The sequence below is a fragment of the Podarcis pityusensis genome (assembly GCF_964106645.2).
Source record: "Podarcis pityusensis genome assembly, chromosome: 7".
NCBI classification, from domain to species: domain Eukaryota; kingdom Metazoa; phylum Chordata; class Lepidosauria; order Squamata; family Lacertidae; genus Podarcis; species Podarcis pityusensis.
In genome coordinates, this window is record NC_138031.1 from 28,221,991 (window position 1) to 28,242,162 (window position 20,172).

At 40.9% G+C, this 20,172-nt stretch overlaps 1 protein-coding gene across 2 annotated transcripts in view; it reads right to left on the reverse strand.

Moving 5' to 3' along the window:
* Positions 1-9,436: 9,436 nt before the first annotated feature.
* CNBD1 (cyclic nucleotide binding domain containing 1) overlaps positions 9,437-20,172 on the reverse strand; it is a 143,263-nt gene continuing 132,527 nt past the window's right edge. The window contains exons 12-13 of one of the 2 annotated variants that reach the window (XM_081013168.1): positions 9,920-9,979; positions 9,437-9,639 (exon numbers count right to left, since the gene is read on the reverse strand). In XM_081013168.1, the coding sequence (XP_080869294.1) occupies positions 9,505-9,639; positions 9,920-9,979 (195 nt within the window). In that variant the 3' untranslated portion in view covers positions 9,437-9,504. The remainder of the gene's footprint in view (positions 9,640-9,919; positions 9,980-20,172) is intronic. The other variant, XR_013988494.1, reaches the window with a different exon arrangement.

Sequence of the window (20,172 nt, forward strand, 5' to 3'; positions counted from 1 at the left end):
GATTTGCTTGTGAGGAAGTGAGATCATGTCATGTTACAGAATTGTGATAAGTTTTCCTCATCATTTTCCTTACTTTGAAAAAGTACCCTTTTCCTTGGTAAAGACACATTCAAACTGCTTTGGGAACATAACACTCCTTGAAGCTGTGTTTTCTGTCCTGTGTAACTGTTTGCAGCTGTTTTGGATCCCCTTCCTTCTTTGTGTTTGACTTTGTCATGTGGCCAACTCTGATTGGCTGCATGATGATGTCACTGTCGCTAGGAGGAAGGAGCCTGGGTTAAACAAAAGGTTACTCAAGCAGTAGCAAGTTGGGCTTGTGTGAATAGCAGTAGAGGCTCCCACTCCCTGCCCTCCCCCCAAAAGGATTTGGGAGATATTTGAGGAAACATTTCAGATTTCCCCAAAACACCTCTTGAAAATCAATTTAGTGATGCATAAGAATCACACTTCTTTTGCAGATGAGTGGTGAGAAACATGAAGCCAATATTTTCTAATACCAAGTATTTTATCAGTCTCTCAATTCTGTTTCTTCTTTGCCTGGTTTCTATACAAACATAGCTGCCATTAGCTGAGCACCTGTGGGCAGCCTTACATTTGTACAAACCAAAGAATAATATTATTTGGACTTCTCTGTCATTTAACGGTTTGGAATTGGTAGGTATTTATAGAAATCTGTAATAAATCTCCTCTTGGGACCAAGGCCTTTGTAGAAATTGGGCAATAGGTCTAGCTATTGACATACCTATTACAGAATGGAACTCCTGCTGTGTCTCATTACCTCTGATGTTACACTGCGCTTATCTAAGGGGAATGCAATATAATCTGTTTTGCAGGATGGATTTCACATCATATCAGTTGTTTATAATGAAGCTTAGGCCAGATGCATTGTACTGGCGTCATGGTGACTATGAAGGATTTGGGTTATCTGATGGAGGATAATCCAGTCATATACACTTTTTCGATCTGAAGTTTTCATTTATACTGTATCTTGCCCTTCTCAGCATTGCATTCAGCCAAATTCCTCAGGAAGCAATTGCTTTGCTTCTTTGGGGATATGCATATTTTTTTCCTCAGGTCTGTTTTATGCATTCTCTATATGTTGCAAACTAGGAGGAGTCAAATCTGCAATCAGCAGCTAAAGGAATAAACCTGCTGTCACAATGTCTTTACAATCAGAGACACAGTAAGTTTCTGGGCGAACAGACATAATAATAATATCAACTATCTTCTGGAGGAGCTTCCTAAAAGTGCTCTCTGTGAAGTCAGTTAAAACAGCAAGGGAGAAGTTAGAAGTGCAGAGAGGTATTCTTGGTGCCTGATAACCAGCTTGGGAACTCTCTTCTGCCCAAGATCTAAGAAATTCAAAGCTTCTCTTGAGGATCTTCCAGAAGTGCTGCAAGGCACTGCTATTCAGGCAACCACCATGAACAGGTTTTTCTTTTAGCAGTGATACGTCTTCAGAAAGGTGGATTAGCCATGCCCCCATCTTGATTCAGCATGGGCTTGGACTTTCTGAGCCTTATACTTCTTCGGTGTTGGTCCCACAGCCAATCAACACATGGTTTCTCTTCTTCACCCTACTCCGCTTTCCTTAAACGTGGCTTGTTAGATTATAGGAGTAGATATGGGATTTTTTTGGAAACCTTCATGTGGAGTTTATCTGCACAGATTTTTTTCCTAATTCCCATTTTACTCTTTAATCTCCATTCTACTAAAAGCATGAACAATTCTCACACATTATATGCTGTATTATATACAATCCTACCTTGGATCCCGAATGCCTTGCCAGTCGAATGTTTTGGCTCCCGAATGGCGCAAACCCAGAAGTGACTGTTCCAGTTTGTGAACTATTTTTTGGAAGCCAAACGTCCAGTGGGGCTTCCACCATTTCTGATTGGCTGCAGGAGCTTTCTGCAACCAACCAGAAGCCATGCTTTGGTTTTCAAACATTTTGGAAGTCGAACAGACTTCCAGAACGGATTCTGTTCCTCTTCCAAGTACGACTATATATAATACTATAGAAAGAGTATGTGCATATAGGCATTCCTTTTCAATTGAGTTGGTTGGCATCTGTCTGTCTCTGGACACAATGGAGGAGTACACCTTTGGGGGTGAAGTCAAACTGTTGGAGAGTTACAGCACCTGCTGTGGCTGTAGAGACTGACATGGGAGAGACATGCCTTGCTGCAGCTGGGGCAGATGAAGGCGTCCGGTTGAGCTGATGCACATGTACTATGCTGTTTCTTCTTTCTGTGCTCCTCCCTGTCATCAGGGACCATCTTAATACTGATTTTCATAAGCCTCTCTGAGATCCTTTTTGGTTAAGGCAGGATTCCTCAACCTCAGCCCTCCAGATGTTTTTGGCCTACAACTCCCATGATCCCTAGCTAGCAGGACCAGTGGTCAGGGATGATGGGAATTGTAGTCTCAAAACATCTGGAGGGCCGAGGCCGAGGAAGCCTGGGTTAAAGGATGGACTACAAATGAAATAAATAAATAAATAAATAGCCAGGTTATCTAAAGCACATAGGTAGATACAAAAATGTATACATATAAAAATATGTAAGTCTGAATATAAAACTGTGCTGCAGAAATATAATACAGCATAGGGCTTGAATCTAACCCTCATATATTACACATATGCATTGATCCTTTGCAAAATTAGTTGCACTTTAAAAAAAAGCTTGTGTGTGTGTGTCAGACTGGTTTTGCCCCCTCTTTCAATGACATGGTTTTTATATTTATATAATAAATATAAATATAAAATATAAAATATAAATTATATTTTATACCATGGAACTCAATGACATGGTTCAGGAGTCACCGACATGGCACTCGGAAGCCCAAGTATCTTCAATGGTGACCACAAAAAAGCTCAGTAAATATCCCCTCAAAAATCCACAGTGCACAAGCCCCCTTAAACATTCCCACATTTCACTGGATGCCAGGATTTGACACCCAGTCTCTCTTCTGTTCTGAACAGAGGAAAATTACAAAGAGCATTTTCATCTCATATACACTATCCTAGGTTCTGTTTCTCTGTCACACTTCAGTGTGACAAACTGAGAGAACTTAGCAATGGGCTTATGTATATATTGATGGTTTTGAACATCTTAGAATTGATGTTCTATACTCGGAGACATTATCTGTCATGTAACAAAACAATATTATGTTGCATCTCTGTTGCGACAATGGAATTAATGGGGGTTGATATCTATTAATTTAACTGTAATACATGGCCTTGCTACAAGGCATTTTATTTACATCCCTATTACAGTTTCTTCTGCATTAACATGACTCATATCTATGCCATTTCCTAACAGCACTGTCTCACAGCATACATTAATGTATGATATCCTGTTCCATTCTGCAAACAAGATATGAATTCAGAAAGATATGACTACAGCACTATAGATTTTTTTAAACATACTTTTTGCTTTACAAATGAAATAAAAGCATAATATGGTCTTAAATCAGCAATCAATTTCAGCCTAGCAGTCTCTAGCCCGTAAAGATTATGACATGGTACAAATAAAAAAGGTTCTGTTATATGAAATCTTCCGAGATTAGATGTCATTTTGAGAAGACCCATACAATGATAATTTCAGAACCACTTGTTTTATTTAGTGGTTACATTTTCAACATTTTATGCATTAAAATCATGTCATTTTTTATTGTCTGATTATTCAAAGAAGTAGTTTCTTGGATAACCTATGTCACTTGTGTCATACACATATGACCTTTAATATGGATGAGCTGAATTCACTCTGGTGATTTTTATTTCATTTATACTTTGATTGAAAAGCACCTCCTTTTGATAATTTTCAGCACCCCTCTTAAGGGTCTTTCATTGTCTCTTGAAGGGGGATTGTGTTTCATTTAGTCTCAAATATTTCACTGCAATGTGTGAAAAGATACGGATCTCTCTGTTGAATAGCTTATGGAAACTGATGGAAATTAAGTACATAGGGTAGCCATCTCATGCAATGAATAATGGACAGAAAGCAAGGAAAGCTCTCTGGGACTATGGGCACCATCATTTGAATTGCACTGGAGAATCAATGCACTGATCATATCATTGGCTTCTGCAGCATTCCATGGAAAACATTGGGGAAACATGAGAAGCTAGAATTTTGTTGGCGGTAGATGACTACGGAGTTATAGTCCACCCAGCAACATCAAGAAGGTACCACACTGTCTACTTTAAGGCCAATAAAAGTGTGAGGCACATATCCCTTTTACCTATTCCTCCCCCTTGTTATTTAATTTCTATATAAATGATGTGATAGAGATTTTGAAATAAAGCTAAAACTGTGCTCCAAGTTAAGAAATTGTCCTCTGGCTACTTTTATTATATGTTGATGACTGCCTGCTGTTATTTTAGCTAAGGTAAGTTGGGGGGGGGCGGACAGAATGTTACAGTGATCCAGTAGTTACTGTTGTGAAGACTTTCTGACCAGCAATTGGATGGAAACAAGATATTCAGAATTTAATTCCCACCGTTTAAAAACAGCTGGACTTGTGAATGGTCACAAAGCAGATCAAATAATTTGTGCCTGGACTCATCATAGTGCCTCTGTGTTAACTCTGTTGACTCTGTTAATAACCAAGATGATAAGAAAGAAAATACAAAACCAAGATTCACCAAAATCTGTGATGGAAAGGAAACTTGGAGCATCACTCCAATAGGCAAAAAGCTTTGCTCTAGTTTCTGTACAATTAGAGAAAGAAAGCTCTCAAGTCTGCCAGAAGCTGGGGGGTTTTGGGGGGAGGGTTACAAAGTGATAGTATAAAAGCAAGCCACAGTTGGTCAGATTATATGTTGTCCCCACAATTGATTTACTTTCAAAATTATGCATGGAGGAAGAGTGTAGTAATCCTCAAGCCTTTCTGTGGCTAAAGTAAAGCATAATGATGTCTAATCAATTGGGTTTAAAGAAGAAAAGTTCTAATCCACATAGCAAAGAATTCATCAAGGTTGGAAATATGGACACTGTGATGCAGGATGATCTTGCATCCCATTACTGCATCTAGGATTTCACCCTTTTTTTGCATTCAGTGGGGTTTTTTGTATTTCAGTGCTACCTGAGCCAAGTCTCTCTCTTTTTTCTCCAGAGTTAAGTCCACCTTCAACATGCTGAAAGTGCAGCAGTAGAGATCATTCAGTTTGTAATTCAAGGGTTAACTCTGTTGTCAGTTAAGTCAACAAGCCAAGAGGGGGCAGGTGCAGGTGTTGCAAAGCAACCAGGGAAGAGGGTATGATCTTTAGTGAAGCAGCACCCACTCTCATAGGCTATCTAGTCATGAGGGAGTTTTCTTGTAAATGTTAAGTTGAATCTAACCCTGGTCTTGACAAGGCCTGTCAAAGAGCCCCCCTCCCATTTTTGTGTGTGTGTTTAAGTTGTATAATTCCCCCCCACACTTTGTTCACTAAATTTTTATTAGGATGCTCTCTCTGGATTCTGTCTGTATTATTCAAATGCCTCTATTAACACACCAGGATCCAAACAAAAATGAAAATATGCTAATTATTATCCAAGCTGGTTTGATGGTAACATCAGAAGGAAATGTCTTTATCCCTTTCCAAAAGCATGTTGAAGATCCAACTTGTGGCATGCTTGAATGTGAACTGTATTCATTCTTGTTTTGTTTTGTGTTTTGTTTTGTTTTGTTTTATAAGGATCATTCCTCCTTTAAAGCACAGCTTATTTACCACTTTTCCATATACCAAGGAAATGATTTTTTCCCCCTATTAGGTAATAGATGTGCAATGATTGTCTACTCTGTTGCTACTTTTGCTTACCTCGCTCATTCTTCTTGCTTGTAATGGAAAGAATATTGGGCACAGTTTGTGGCTTGAAATCCTCCCATTTTTTGTAACACTGGCAGTTTTATCTTTGCTTGTTACATTGATTTTATGTTCAAGCTAATAGGGAAAGCTGAATAAACAATGACCAACTGAATGAGTCAAAGGAACATAACACTGAATTTTATAAGCACGTGCCCTTCAGACTTGAGAAGAGGGTGCATATGTTCACAAGGGGTCACCAGTCTGGTGCCCCTGGGCAGCATGGTTCCTGTAAGGGCATCCAGTGGTGCCCTGGGTAGGTGCCCCAGACTCTGACCTCCTTTCTTTTTAAACTAAGTCTCTGTCCCTCCTAGAGAGTTAAAAGATAAGAGCATTGCAAGTCACATGACACTTGCAGCTCCTCCTTATCTGCAGCTGTGGAGAATGTCTATGCCTGGTTCACAGTTACCTGTCCATTTGCTCATCCTGTCCCCACCATGAGCATCATGTGAGATGAGTTGAGGCAGTTTCCATGACAAGATCTGACTTCAATCAGTCTTCACTCCCTTTCTCTCTCTCAAAAAGAGAGCGAAGGAGATCATGTAAATTGGGGGAAATCACATGTAGTATGGACCTCTGCATGGAATGTCCACATCAAAAACTATTTTATGTTTCAGAGAGGGGCACCCATCCACTAAATATGCCCCAAATTTGAATGTTTAGACAGGACCTTAGGGCCATAATATAAAACAACACCATCCATCTGATTTCACACAGCAACTATTTTCTAGACAATGCAAGATTCCCAGTATTTCTTTGCTTAGTTATTTGTATCCTTTGTATGAGTGTGAGTTACTCCTGTGTTACGTCTGTGTCCAGTTAGTAGTAGTAGTACTCACCCTTCACCAGCAGCTCTCAGGATATAACAAATTACTATTGCAGGAATAGGGCAGGCCATGAAAACACACATCTCAGATATCAAAGAGCAAACAAAGAGCTGCATCTTCAGCATTCACCAAAAGCCATAAAGAAGCTAGGGTATTCTACAGCTTAGGGACTGCCACAGAGAATGCCCTCACCCAGGCCGCCATAACTGCCAAGCATCTAAGGGAGATGGAATTACCAAGAGGCTAGAGGGGTCTGTTGGAAGGAGGCAGTCTTTCAGATATTTGGGGCCCGAGTAATTTAAGGCTTTGAACACTAACGTGAATACCTTGAATTAGGTCCAGAAATGAAATGGCAGTCAATGCAGCCCCTTTAGAACAGAGTGTGCAAATTATAACGTGTAAATGTAACAGAAGCATGATTAACGGCTAGAACCAGCACTTTTTTCTGGCGTTACTCAACAGTACACAGTACTGGCACCTTTGCTTTCCTCTTCCAGATATTGCAATGACCCTCATGGTCCCTTCCAACTATGATTCGACTATTCCCTCCCACATCCCCTGTGCCCAGTTCCTAAGAATAGGCTGATTAGATGGAAATGGAAAGCATCAATGTTTTATCCTCTTGCCCTGCCCAGCCCTGCAACAGGTCAAGGCTTCAGAGGCGCCTACAGCATAGGCGCATGGTTGTCACGCATATGCACTGCCTTCTGAACCTTTAGCTACCACCACCACTGGTGGGCAGGGCCTGAAGCATAGCTGTCAACTTACAGATTTGAAAATAAGGGACCAGCAGCCTCGAAAATAAGGGATCAGCAGCCAAAATAAGGGATTTTCCAAGCACAGGTATGTGCTTCTGAGCCCCTCCAAGCCAAAGGCAGAAAGCCCAGCCAGCAGCCAAACGAAGCCTCAAGCGGTGGTTCCCACAGCGCAGCAACCCAGCAAAGGGGATGCAGCAAGGAAAACCACCGTCACCTCTCCGCTGGGAAGCGCTGAGCAAAGGCAAGTCCCCAGGCAACAAAGTTGATTTGATCGGCACAAGGCATGCAAGCTCCACCCCACAGTCGTTCTTAGACTCCTTATTGGGTGAGCAACGCAGCCAAGCAACACAGTTGGAGCCTCCCTTCTCCCTGGCCAGCAGGGAGGGAGGGAGAGGAGCTGCTTCCTTTGAAACCCAGGAAATTTAAGGGACATCATCAATAAGGGACAGCCGCGGGACACAGCGCTGGGATAAGGGACTTTCCCGCCAAATAAGGGACGGTTGACAGCTATGGCCTGAAGCTTTTGGTGGGCATGGAAGGAGGGAAAAAGAAGAAGCCTGGCTAAAACACACTTCTTTTTTCTTTAAAAAAAAAAAAGAAAACTAGCTTCTTTCTTTGTGCAATCCCATCCTTGGATAATGTAAAATTAAATGGATAAATCAGTACACCCATTCACTCTACGGTGCTTCTCATAAATCACAGTGAATCCAAAAAGTACTACTGTTTCCATAGAAACTTGGGGTAGGGATGTGTGCGCTGTTCATAGGAGTCAAAATGTGCTCCTCCAGGTGATCCTCTGTGCCAGAATCAAAGTCACATGGAGAAAGGAGGACCTTGTTTTTTTGATGTGCCAAGCATCTCCCTGGCTTGCGGCCACTTCCAAGACAAGCACATAAATGGGAGCTCTGTATGACTTCTGCCACAGACATGAGATGTATGAGAGCTCAGTGGAAGTGTTTTGCTCATACCACAAGTGTCTAGTCACAGTCTCTGAGGTCAGAAAGGAATTAAGTCAGAATTACAGAGGGATCTGAGGGATTACATGTGGGGTGGCTCATCTGGGAAACACAGACCTGGTATTACTTTGTGTTCCTATCTCATTTTGTACATAATACCTATTTAAGACCATGTGTGACATAATATCACACCGTGTTGACGCACCTCAACTCCCAACAGTTAATATACATACCCAAAGTCACATAATTTGCAAGTATTCTGTAAAAATCTGTTTGTGCTTTTACTATGGGTAGTATTCAACTAAGTTTTACTCAGAAGAGGCCCGTTGAAATTAGTTAATGTAACTTAGTCATGTTCACCAACGTAGATGGCTTTTTTAAAGAATTGGATAAATTCATGGAGGAGAAGGCTATCAGTAGCTACTAGCCATGATGACTATGATCTGCCTCCACAGCTGGAGGTGTCAATGCTTCAGAATGCCACTTACTGAAAGCCATTGGAGGGTTAGAGTGACCTTGTGCTTAAATCTTGCCTCTGGGTTTCCTACTGGCCTCTGGTCATCTGCTGTGAGAACAGGATAGATGGGCCATTGGCCTCATCCAGCAGGCTGCTTAATGTTCTTAATTAATTAAATCAATTAACACCTAAAACAAATTCACTTCACTACATAGCAACATAATTTTATGTTTAGGGTCTTGCTCCATTTTTTCTTTACTTGCATGTGTGTGTGTTTTTTAAATAAGAAAACCCAGTTTAATTAAATATGGAGAACGCTGATCCAGAAAGCTGTTGACCCTGATATTTTCCATAGGCTTTTTCAGGCTAACTAAATTATTCTAAATGGAATAACCTTTCCTACTACTATTATTATTAAAAATGAACTGAAATAAGAACATTAAATGGTTTTATAATACAGGAATCAAGAGGAGCTGGACAAAGGAAAGGATACCACAAAGAAATGAATAACAGTAGCACACTGGGCTATTGACAGTAGTGAATGGGAAACAGAAGTAATTCTGAAAAAAGCCACAAGGACAACAGAAGAGTGGAGGGAGGAAATAAGCAATGGCTAAACTGTTTGTTTACACTGAATATCCATGTTGTTTTACAGAAATCATCTATAGGTAGAAACGTGGGCATCCTCTTGATTCTTTTTCTCACCCCAGTTGGAAATCAGATGTTTGTGGATCCATTTTCCGACACCAGGACAAATGCCATTATAGAACAATGCATCCTTCAATATGATATCCTGATAATAGGGAGAAAAATATTGGATATTAAAACCTAACAACCAGTACTTCAATATCTAGTAAGCAATCATAATATAGGCTACTCACAGGAAGGTTCCAGTAACTCCATTCACTTCAGTAAGCAAGAAACAGCATTTATTGATTCATATTGTTTAAACAGTGGACTGTAACTGATGGAAATTATTTAACCTTAAAAAAAACCCAGTGCCCTATTAGGAGTAATCAAAGCAATGTTTTCCTTCCCAAGCCTGTTCAAAATGTTCTCCATTATTTTATTACCTTTGTATGCTCCCATTCCTTTTCTGTCTCTTTTCTAATATATTTAAACTTGAGATCATCCTGCAAAGAAAGAGAGAACAATGGTGAATAGTTTAAACCCAATGTTTTTTCAATTATCTAGCCTTTGGTGGCCTAACTTCAAGAACTACCTAATTTTATAATCCCTCCAAGACTTCATGATTTAATTTATATGATTTTACATAAAATACCTCATTTCTAAACAACATGTCATGGAATATTATCACTGCAGGACACATTAGAATTCAATAACTGTTCTCAAATAAGAAGAATAGCGTTCCCTGCATAAGGAGGTTACTATCAAAACACTGGCATATGTTTCTCTCAGAACCACCCAGCTTTTTTGAACAACTGTCTCTTTCACTCAGTCAGATATGCATATATACATATATATATACACACACACACATATACCAAGTTGGTTTTCATTTGTAGAAGGCAAAGACCCTGTACTAAGATACACAAATGAAAACTGCATGTAACTAATGAATACATTAATTGTAGCCCTAAATTAAACATTTTTCTTACTAACGCTCCTCAAACTCTATAGACCAGATTGTACTTTAGGAAGAGCTTTTAAAACAAATAAAGTACTCTCAGTTTTGACTACCGTGAATGGACAAAAGGGCAGCTTGTTGTAACTGATCTGATTAAAGGTGCAGTAAGTAAGGTATATATCATTGTTGTAAGGAAACACCTGGGACCAATTCTTGAGCTAGTACGCAGCATAAAGCAATATACCTATTTAAGGGATATTTACAGGAACCAAAAGGGATATAAGTTTTATTCCACAAAACGCTTCTTGGGGGGAAGCCTACATAAAAATCCAGCTATTACTCCTCCTGTGCTCAGCTCCTGGATAAGTGCCTTGACCCACAAAGGAAACAAGAAAATGCACACAACCTGCGGACTGCCACACAATGTGATCCCCGTTGCTACGAAACTAATAATGGCTGGGAGTCAGAAAGTGACAAGTGAGGAGAGATGGAAGTAGGAGAAAGCAGAAACTTGCAGGGTCAATCACTTTAGAAGCAGCCGTTTAAATTCAATAAAAGACAGCATTCCAGAATAAACAAAGGAAGATCCCATGAGTTCACTTGGAGCAGAATTATGCAAATTAAGACCATTCGTGCAAAACATTCAGATGTTTCCCACACATTGAAACTCAGTTCCCCAAACTGAAGTTATAGCATATAATATATATATATATATATATATATATATATATATATATATATATATTAAAAAACCCTCTCCTGAAACATAATATTAGCAAACCCAATTCAATGAAAATTGGGCAATAGGGTCTCATCATCTAAGGAAGGCAAGGGTGTGTGACATCCTAGAAATGAGAATCTCTAACTGCCACCCTACCAATAGTACTTAACTGCAGGATTGCAACAGAGAATCATCTTAATCCAACAGAGGCAATATGTATGCAGAAACATAAATCTCTATGAGATCACAAAGCTTTTCACCAGGAACTTGAAAACACAACTGGGGACACCTGGAATTATGTGTGAGCTGCACAGCAGCATACCATATCGACTCAGAGTAAGATGAACTGTTCTCCAATTGGAGAGAGCCAATCTGATTCATGTCTGAGCTCATCCAATTAAGATAGTTTCATATGTGTTCAAATGAAAGTAACTTCTGCTCAAGCACTGGAGAGGATAAACATGCCAACAGTGAAGGGGGGGGGGATGCAAAGATAAGGGGAGAACAAAATGGCCGTTAGGTGCTGGAGGGACTGGTAGCACACCTTGCTATAATACAGGGATAGCTGACATGGCACCTTGTAGATGTTGCTGAACTCCAACTACCATCAGTTGCAGCCAGTATGATCAGGGATGGTGGGAACTGTAGTCCCACAACATCTAGAGATCACCATGTTGACCACCTTAAAAGACACATCAGCAGCACAGACAAATGTCAACAATACAGTCACACCTTGGGTTACAGATGCTTCAGGTTGTGTTTTTTCAGGTTACAGACCCGCCAAAACCCGGAAGTACCAGAACGGGTTACTTCCGTGTTTCGGGAGTTGCGCAAGCGCAGAAGCGCTAAATCGCGCTTTGTGCATGCGTAGAAGCGCCAAATCGCAACCCGTGCGTGCGTAGATGTGCCGCTGTGGGTTGCGAATGTGCATCCCGCACGGATCACGTTCGCAACCCGAGCGTCCACTGTAGTTCTGTTTTATATATCAAGAAAAGTACTGTATTTTTCCATGTATAAGACAACCCCACGTATAAGACGACCCCTATTTTTTTTGAACCCAAAATTAAGAAAATGAAAGCCTAAAATAGAAGTGAAAATCTGGATGATTGGTGGTGGCAGGTTGTTGATCTTTTGGGGAGCGATCGCCCTCAAAGTTTCCAGCATGAGGTGCATGCAGTGCACCGTGGTGCAGAAGCAAAGGTAGAGACTGAGGCACCACATGCTCCCCCTCGGTGGCAGCTGCTGCTGCGGGAAAGTGAGGGGAAGCAGGCTCCCAAGCAGGATACTAAGGAAGAGCCAAGGGAAGGCAGAACCCACTCTGCGCTGGGCCATGCTGTTGAGCAAACTAAGCTGAGGAAGGTTGGGAGCAGGGTGGGAGTTTGAGAGGGGAAGAGGTGGGAAAAGGAAAGAAGGGCAAGAAGAGGTAGCTGAGGCCACTCTCAGCAGTGGCAGTGGCAGCTGCTCTCGATCTGGTGGTCAAGCCAGTGGGGGCTTCAGGAGGTGAGCCAGTCGCCAGCATGCAGCCCGGAAGGGAAGGAGAAAGGGGGGGCAGCAGGAGGGACCACCTCAGCCTGCCCAAGCCAAAATCCCGGACATATGCTTAAATATTAAAAAAATTCCCCCAGATGCCCATGTTCCGTGTACAAGACGTCCCCCAATTTTTTACAGCAAAAAACCTCGTCTTATACACGGGAAAACACGGTATATGCTAGTTAGAAAGGCATTCATTATCTAAGGGGTTGTGGGTGGCGCTGTGGTCTAAACCACTGAGCCTCTTGGGATTGCTGATCAGTAGGTTGGCGGTTTGAATCCCCGCAATGGGGTGAGTTCCCGTTGCTCTGTCCCAGCTCCTGCCAACCTAGCAGTTCGAAAGCACACCAGTGCGAGTTGATAAATAGGTACTGCTGCGGTAGGAAGGTAAATTGCGTTTCTGTGTGCTCTGGTTTCCATCACGGTGTTCCGTTGCACCAGAGGTGGTTTAGTCATGCTGGCCGCATGACCCAGAAAGCTTTCTGTGGATAAATGCCGGCTCCCTAAGCCTGAAAGCAAGAAGAGCGCAGCAACCTCATAGTCACCTTTGACTGGACTTAACCGTCCAGGGGTCCTTTACCTTTTTTACCTTTATATTATCTAAGCTTACACAGACAAATCAGAAAAAGTTATTGGATCATGAAATCATAGATTCATAAGGGTTGGCAAGGACCAAAGGACTATTGAGTCTGACCTTCTGTTGTGTAGAAGGACTATCCATCCCCTTGGCACCACAATTAAACATTAGCAACCCAGACTGCATGAATACTACCCAAAGCTGTTCAAAGTGGTGCTCAGACATTCTCAAGAAACTAGTCTAGTATACCTTGTGGGTGTCACAAGGAGTACAGAATTGGATTATTTGTGGGAAATTGCATATGAATTAAAAGAAAGCATGTTACCATTAAGAGAATAATAGTCAATATTTTCTCATTAGAAAGTTAGCATATCCTGTTCACCATTTCTGCTCTTCATATATATATGACCCAGAATGAGGGTGGATGACTCGGAATATATTATGCTCTTCCCATAAATTGCTATTTAACCAAAAATTATCCAAGATTAATAAGCACACAGTTTTCCCTCCAGCATTCATAAAACTAATGAGGAATATTGAGTGCAAGGTAGGGAATATTAATTCTAAGGGTTTAAAAAATAATAATTCCACATTAAAATGATGTTAATGAATATATATATATCAAAACCCCAATGGGAAAATTAAAATGCCACCAGCCCGAGAAAATTACGGTGCCATCAGCAGTCATCTCAAGTCATTTAACAATGCCATTAAAGAAGTTCCTAGTGGTCACAAAGGAACTGTCAATCACTGGAAACAATTCCAAATCAGCTGTGGAATTCTAAAAGATGGAAAACAATACAACACAAATGCAACACAATAATAATAGAAAGCCGCACAAGTTAGCTCAATGTTTTATATTAAGGGTTGTTGTTTTTCTAAACCATCTAAATAACAATTGTGACCTGATAAATTCCTTCACGTTTGCCACCTGAGATAAATATGTTTAGGACCCAACCTGTTTTTATGATGGCAAGTTGTTTTAAACTGTGTTTAATGTTAGATTTTACATTGTTGTAACCCACCACGCGGGTGGCGCTGTGGGTTAAACCACAGAGCCTAGGGCTTGCCGATCAGAAAGTCGGTGGTTCGAATCCCCGTGACGGGGTGAGCTCCCATTGTTCGGTCCCTGCTCCTGCCAACCTAGCAGTTCGAAAGCACCTCAAAGTGCAAGTAGATAAATAAGTACCGCTCCTGCGGGAAGGTAAACGGCGTTTCCGTGCGCTGCTCTGGTTCGCCAGAAGCGGCTTTGTCATGCTAGCCACATGACCCGGAAGCTGTACGCCGGCTCCCTCGGCCAATAAAGCGAGGTGAGTGCCGCAACCCAAGAGTCAGCCACGACTGGACCTAATGGTCAGGGGTCCCTTTACCTTTACTTACCCTACCATGGGACCTTAGGGTAAGCAGTAGGGATATAATAATAATTATTTTCAAAGAGACAATTATCACAATCCAAAGAATGCTAATGTGATTCTTCTTGTGAGCTAGAGTTTCTGGGTTTTATTTTCCAACTACATGCCTCCCAAGGACCCCAGAAAGAAAAAAAAGGGACATCTAATTTTTGTGTGAGACCTCAGCGGCCATTTTGGGTGCCGCAATCTCGTGAGCTCTCTCGCTGTGCTCTTACTCCCCCCAAAAGTACTTTTTCAGGGCTTTTTGGTTTAATGCCTTAAGGGAAAAGTGACTGTTCTCAATTTATGAATTAATCCATGTGTTTATGTACATTTTAAATCATTACAATTTGTGTGTGTACATAGACCTACAATCTGCAATTATTACATTCATCTGTATTTTCCCCTGATTATTACATACTAATTATATGTTGTGAGCAGGATTTATTTATATTGGATAGCAAAAATGAGCAAATAGATTGATTGTATTTTACAAAGAACTGCAATATGTCTTATCTGTGCCATAAAATTAGACTAGATGTATGTCATGTTTAGGCAACAATATGTACCTTTCTGTAAAGGCTTCGTAAAGTGCCATAATATTCTGTATTCTGAATTTTGTCACATTTACAGCCCATATAAATATAACCAACCCAAAAATTTTTCATGATGCAAATTTATAGGCAGATTACTTGTAATCAGTTTCCTCCCTGTTCATTTCAAATCTGGATTTCAAAACATCATGATTCCCCAGCTACAGAGATACTGGTCCCTTAGAGAAGCAGCTTAATTTACTATGTACACAAATTATGCAGCACCCAAAGCCACCTAAGGATGGTCATAGGAAAAGAATGCAGCCTTTTCCTAGACCTGGTCACTCCTTAGCTCTTCAGAAACATCTGTGATTGTGAGCAGGGAGATTTTTATTAAATGTATTATTCTTATTTAGGATGGATTCCAAAAGATTGAAATAGATGTTATGAGATCACTGGAAGCCTATTAAGCTTTTCGGGTGGGAGCAGGGATACTGTGTTAATCTGAGGGCATGTTAGTCATGCAAATGTTAACTGCTAGAATGCTAGCTTTCCATAGGTAATCAGTGATATACTGTAGCCAACTTTCATTTTTCCGGGACGAATCTCAGCAACTTGCAATGCTCACAGTCAAATACAATATGAGCACTGTGGCCCCAAAAGTTGCTTACTGGCTTGGATTTTAAACCAAGACAGAGAAGGGAAAGCAAAGCCCTTAAATAAATGAATGTTAATTCCAGGGAATGACATTCGGATTTTAAATTGCCCTGGATCACTGCTGTATTTACTGTTGATTTTTGTTGATATTTTAATATTTTAAATTTCTTTAAATCAATGTTTTTGTTGTTGTTGTTGTTTTGCACCATCTTGGAATGTGAATAAATCTTTAAATAAAGCAATTAAATATACAGTATATAATATATACTGCATCACGGTGTGGTACGCTGGTTTGACATCAACTGATAGGAAGTGCCTACAGAGGGTGGTGAATACAGCACAAGATATTATGGGCTGTCCCGTGAATCCGCTGGATGAAATAGCGGAAGAACGTTGCCTCAGGAGAGTGAGGAAAAATTCTCAGGGATGATTCACACCCTGGCTGGCACTTTCTTGATCTCCTGCTCTCAGGCAGAAGATATAGAAGCATGATTAGTCACACCAACAGGGTAAATAACAGCTTCTATCCGTGGGCTGTTAGGCTGCTGAATGAAAAGATAACAGGGCAACTGACTTTTGGGTTTGGTGGGTGTGCATCAGTAAACGAGGGGAATTAAGACTAAGAGAGTTGAGTGGGGGGTGCTCGTGTAATCTCACTGTATACAAGTTGTACAAGTGACAATAAAGTATTTCAATTTCAATTCAATAAGTCCTTGCTCCTCCAATCACTCACGCATCAGCCTGCAAGCCACCTGTCCCCCATCACCTTAAATTCCTTGCTATGCTGGTGATGGTATGGCTGGGACAGAAGCAAGTAGGTGCCTGAAGTCAGTAAGACTTCATCAAACTTCCTCAAACCTGAAGTTGACCTGTATCTCCCTTCCTTCAAAGGTAAAATGAGCATCTTTCTCCTCAGTTCCGTCTGACCAGTTTTCAGCAGGGGTTGGCTCCACACAGGAGTCCAGTTGGGAGCTCCCAGGTAGAGTCATTCCCAGCAGGACTTGCATTTGGCCTCAAATTAAAAAGATGTCTAATACAAGCCCCAGAGAACAATCCGGAATGTTCTTTAAGGTTCCCAGTTGTTCCTTTGAAACTGCAGGGGCATTCCAGTACACATCAGGAAGTGTCTCCTGCATTTGATATCACCACACACATATATCATATGAACATGTGCATCTGTCACCTTGAGCCAATTACAAGCTCTTTGCCTGTGTCACAGGATTGTTGTAAAGAAAAGGAAAAAAGTGCAACTGTTGTAAACAAAAACACCTTCAACAGATAAATGGAATGAAATAAAATTTTAGCTGTAAGCTGTCTTAAGTCCCTGTCATGGAAAAAGTCAAGATATAACAATAACAACAACAGCAACGGAAACTGTGAGAATGATCAGGAACATACCAGAGAGTAAATCCTATTCAACACAGTGGGACTTAGTTCTGAGTAAAAATGCTTAAGATTGGTTTGTAAGGATGAACAGTCTTTACCCAGTTACTTGAAAGTAAGCTCCGTTGAATATATTGGGATTTACATCCAAGTAGACAGTATCAGGCTCCATTTACAATAAAGGAATAAACACTCCATGGGTTTCCTTAAAAAATGGCTGGCTGCTGAAGCAGTGCAATTAAAGAATTTAAAATGGATTTTCTTCAAAATTATAGGAAGGGCTTTGTATGCCTGCTTCACAATTTCCTTCATTTGGCGCAGGTATTTTATTTTCATTATAAACAGGACTCTATGCCTACACACAAACACACACACCACTTTTAATTGTTCTCCAAGACGTGGAGAGAGATAAAAGGGAAACCAGAACATTCTGGAATCAAATCAGAAACCAGGATGGCTTCTGTAATTCTGGGACTGTCCCTGGAAAATCAGGACACTTGGAGGGTATGTAGGAGCTTGTCACTCGAGTTACAGTGCTTGTTGATTTATTTATTTTTCGGGGCGGGGAAGGCATAATAGCATTTTCTGTAGGGGAAACAAATAAAGCTTTCACTGGGTGAGAAAGTTTTGTGTTTCCCTGGTTATGCTAAATGCATCTTCTACTGTATCTTGATAGCAAGAAGGGAGCCAAACAACATCATTTTATCCACAGCTCAAGCACTCTAGGACTGGACTATTAACTTCCTTTTCTGCTACCATGGCAACAAGTTTTGCAAGCGTGTTGGTTTGGAGAGAGTTTTTTCTTTCTTTCTAAAGCCTCTTGTTGCTTTTTTCCCCCTCATAGTTTTTTTTTGCCAGTAACCTAATCTTTCTAAGCTTTAAGTATCTTGACATTGGATGCTAACCCACTTATTTGGAAGTAATTTCCACTGAAACAGTGGCCACAATCCAGCACATGCTTAGGTACACTTAAGCCAATTAATGCCAACAGCATAAGCACACAAAACTCTGTGTAGGGTTTGTTTGTTTAGGATTGGATTGTTGAGCTGTCAATCAAATGATGTTCATGACGTACACATACAGAGAGGATACAGTTTTTGATAGAAAAAGCTAGTATTATTGAAACTCAGTTTAATGCACCATTGTGAGATGTTTTCCAATACCCTGTTATGTACTTTATCACAGTAAAAGGAATAACATTAAGTATAAGGAATAACATTATTTTAAAAGGAACCATTTTAAAGGTGTCTTCATACATTACAGCAATGCTGAACAGTACAAATCCCATCTTACAAATAAAAGTAATTGTTCTAGATAATACATTCAACTTGTTAAGGAGAATTTTCAAACGCCAAAATGACTATAAACCAATCTTTATCTAGTTTCAGAAAATATTGCTATTAACATGCAAAAGAAATTAATAATACTAATTATTAGTCCTGGAGGTTTGTGTGCTTGTGTGTGTGTTTACATTAGAGCCAGAAAATAGGCTAATACTGAAATGTGTATGTGTTACTTATTTTATTGAGGATGCTAATTACAAAGAAGGCTTAAAGAAATGTGGAAACACATCTAAATACTAATTAAAACCAAGGTTAGGCTGGGAACAGTGGTTTACCACTTGAAACATGACTCTGTGAAAATCCTCATTATGCTGGAAAAAAGGTTCCAGTTCACCAGTTTGACTGACTCACTGCTGTTGTGGAATTTTTTATAAATATGCATATTCACTATTACTGTCCTTGGTAGCTTGCTTTCGTAGGCAGGCAGCTTCTGTTTGAAACCTTTGTCATATTTAGCTTTTGGAAACACCTGATAACCTGCCCCATAACCTGCCCTTTAGAATGATATTTCCATATCTACCAAACCAGGGGTAGAGGAAAATGCACACATTAAGAGCAAGCACATTTTCTGGTGAAGGTAACATACAAGAAGCAGCATTATCAAATAAATCAAGTTTCTATGTTAATATGCAATGCTATATTCTTGTTGTGGGGTGAATGGGGTGATAGGGGAAGGGCAGTACCTCTGGTGGGGGACACATCATGCTCCTCCTGGGGTAGTTTGTCTACCTTTCGTCTCCACCCTGCACTCAGCTCTTACCTGTGACTCCACTATCCAGCAAGTGACAGTGATCACACCCCAGGAATGGCCTTGACTGGCTAGCTAAAACAGGTGAAGGTAGTCGATGAGCCTCAAACCCTTGGTGAGTTGGGGACTTGCCCTGCATGTCAATACAGGCTCCAGTGGATTGAATGGACAGGACCAATAGTGGGTCCAACAGTCAAGTAGTTGGTTTCTTTACGTGCTTTAGAGGGAAGTGATGGGCAGATGGGGCTCATCAAGCTAGGAAGGTAGCCTATCTAAGACAAGGAAAACTCTGATCCTAAACCTCTGCTGCCTTGTGGGATACCTTTGGGAGAAGATTAGGCTAAGGAATAAACCCTACACAAATCCAGAGTGGAGTTCCTAAGACATTTGGATGGCACTTTGTACACCACATTCCTGGTGCCAGATGTGTTGTTCTGCTTTCCTTTGGAGCAAATCAGTGAGGTTGAGAGTGGGATCTTGTCATTAGGGCAGCCTAGGACCTCCATACACACTGCCCAGGCTTGCGCCCCAGGAAGGTCACTTCGGAGCTGCTAATGCAGCAGTTTGACTTCACCCCTGGAGGAGCACTCCATTGTCTCTTGAGACAGATGGATGCCAACAATCCTTGTTGTGAATTTACATCATGTGTACCAGATGTAGGCAACCTAAGGTCCGGGGGCTGAATCCGGCTCAATCACCTTCTAAATCCAGCCCGCAGATGGTCCAGGAATCAGCGTGTTTTTACATGAGTAGAATGTGTGCTTTTATTTAAAATGCATCTCTGGGTTATTTGTGGGGCATAGGAATTCGTTCATTCCCCCCCCCTTCAAAATATAGTCCAGCCCCCCACAAGGT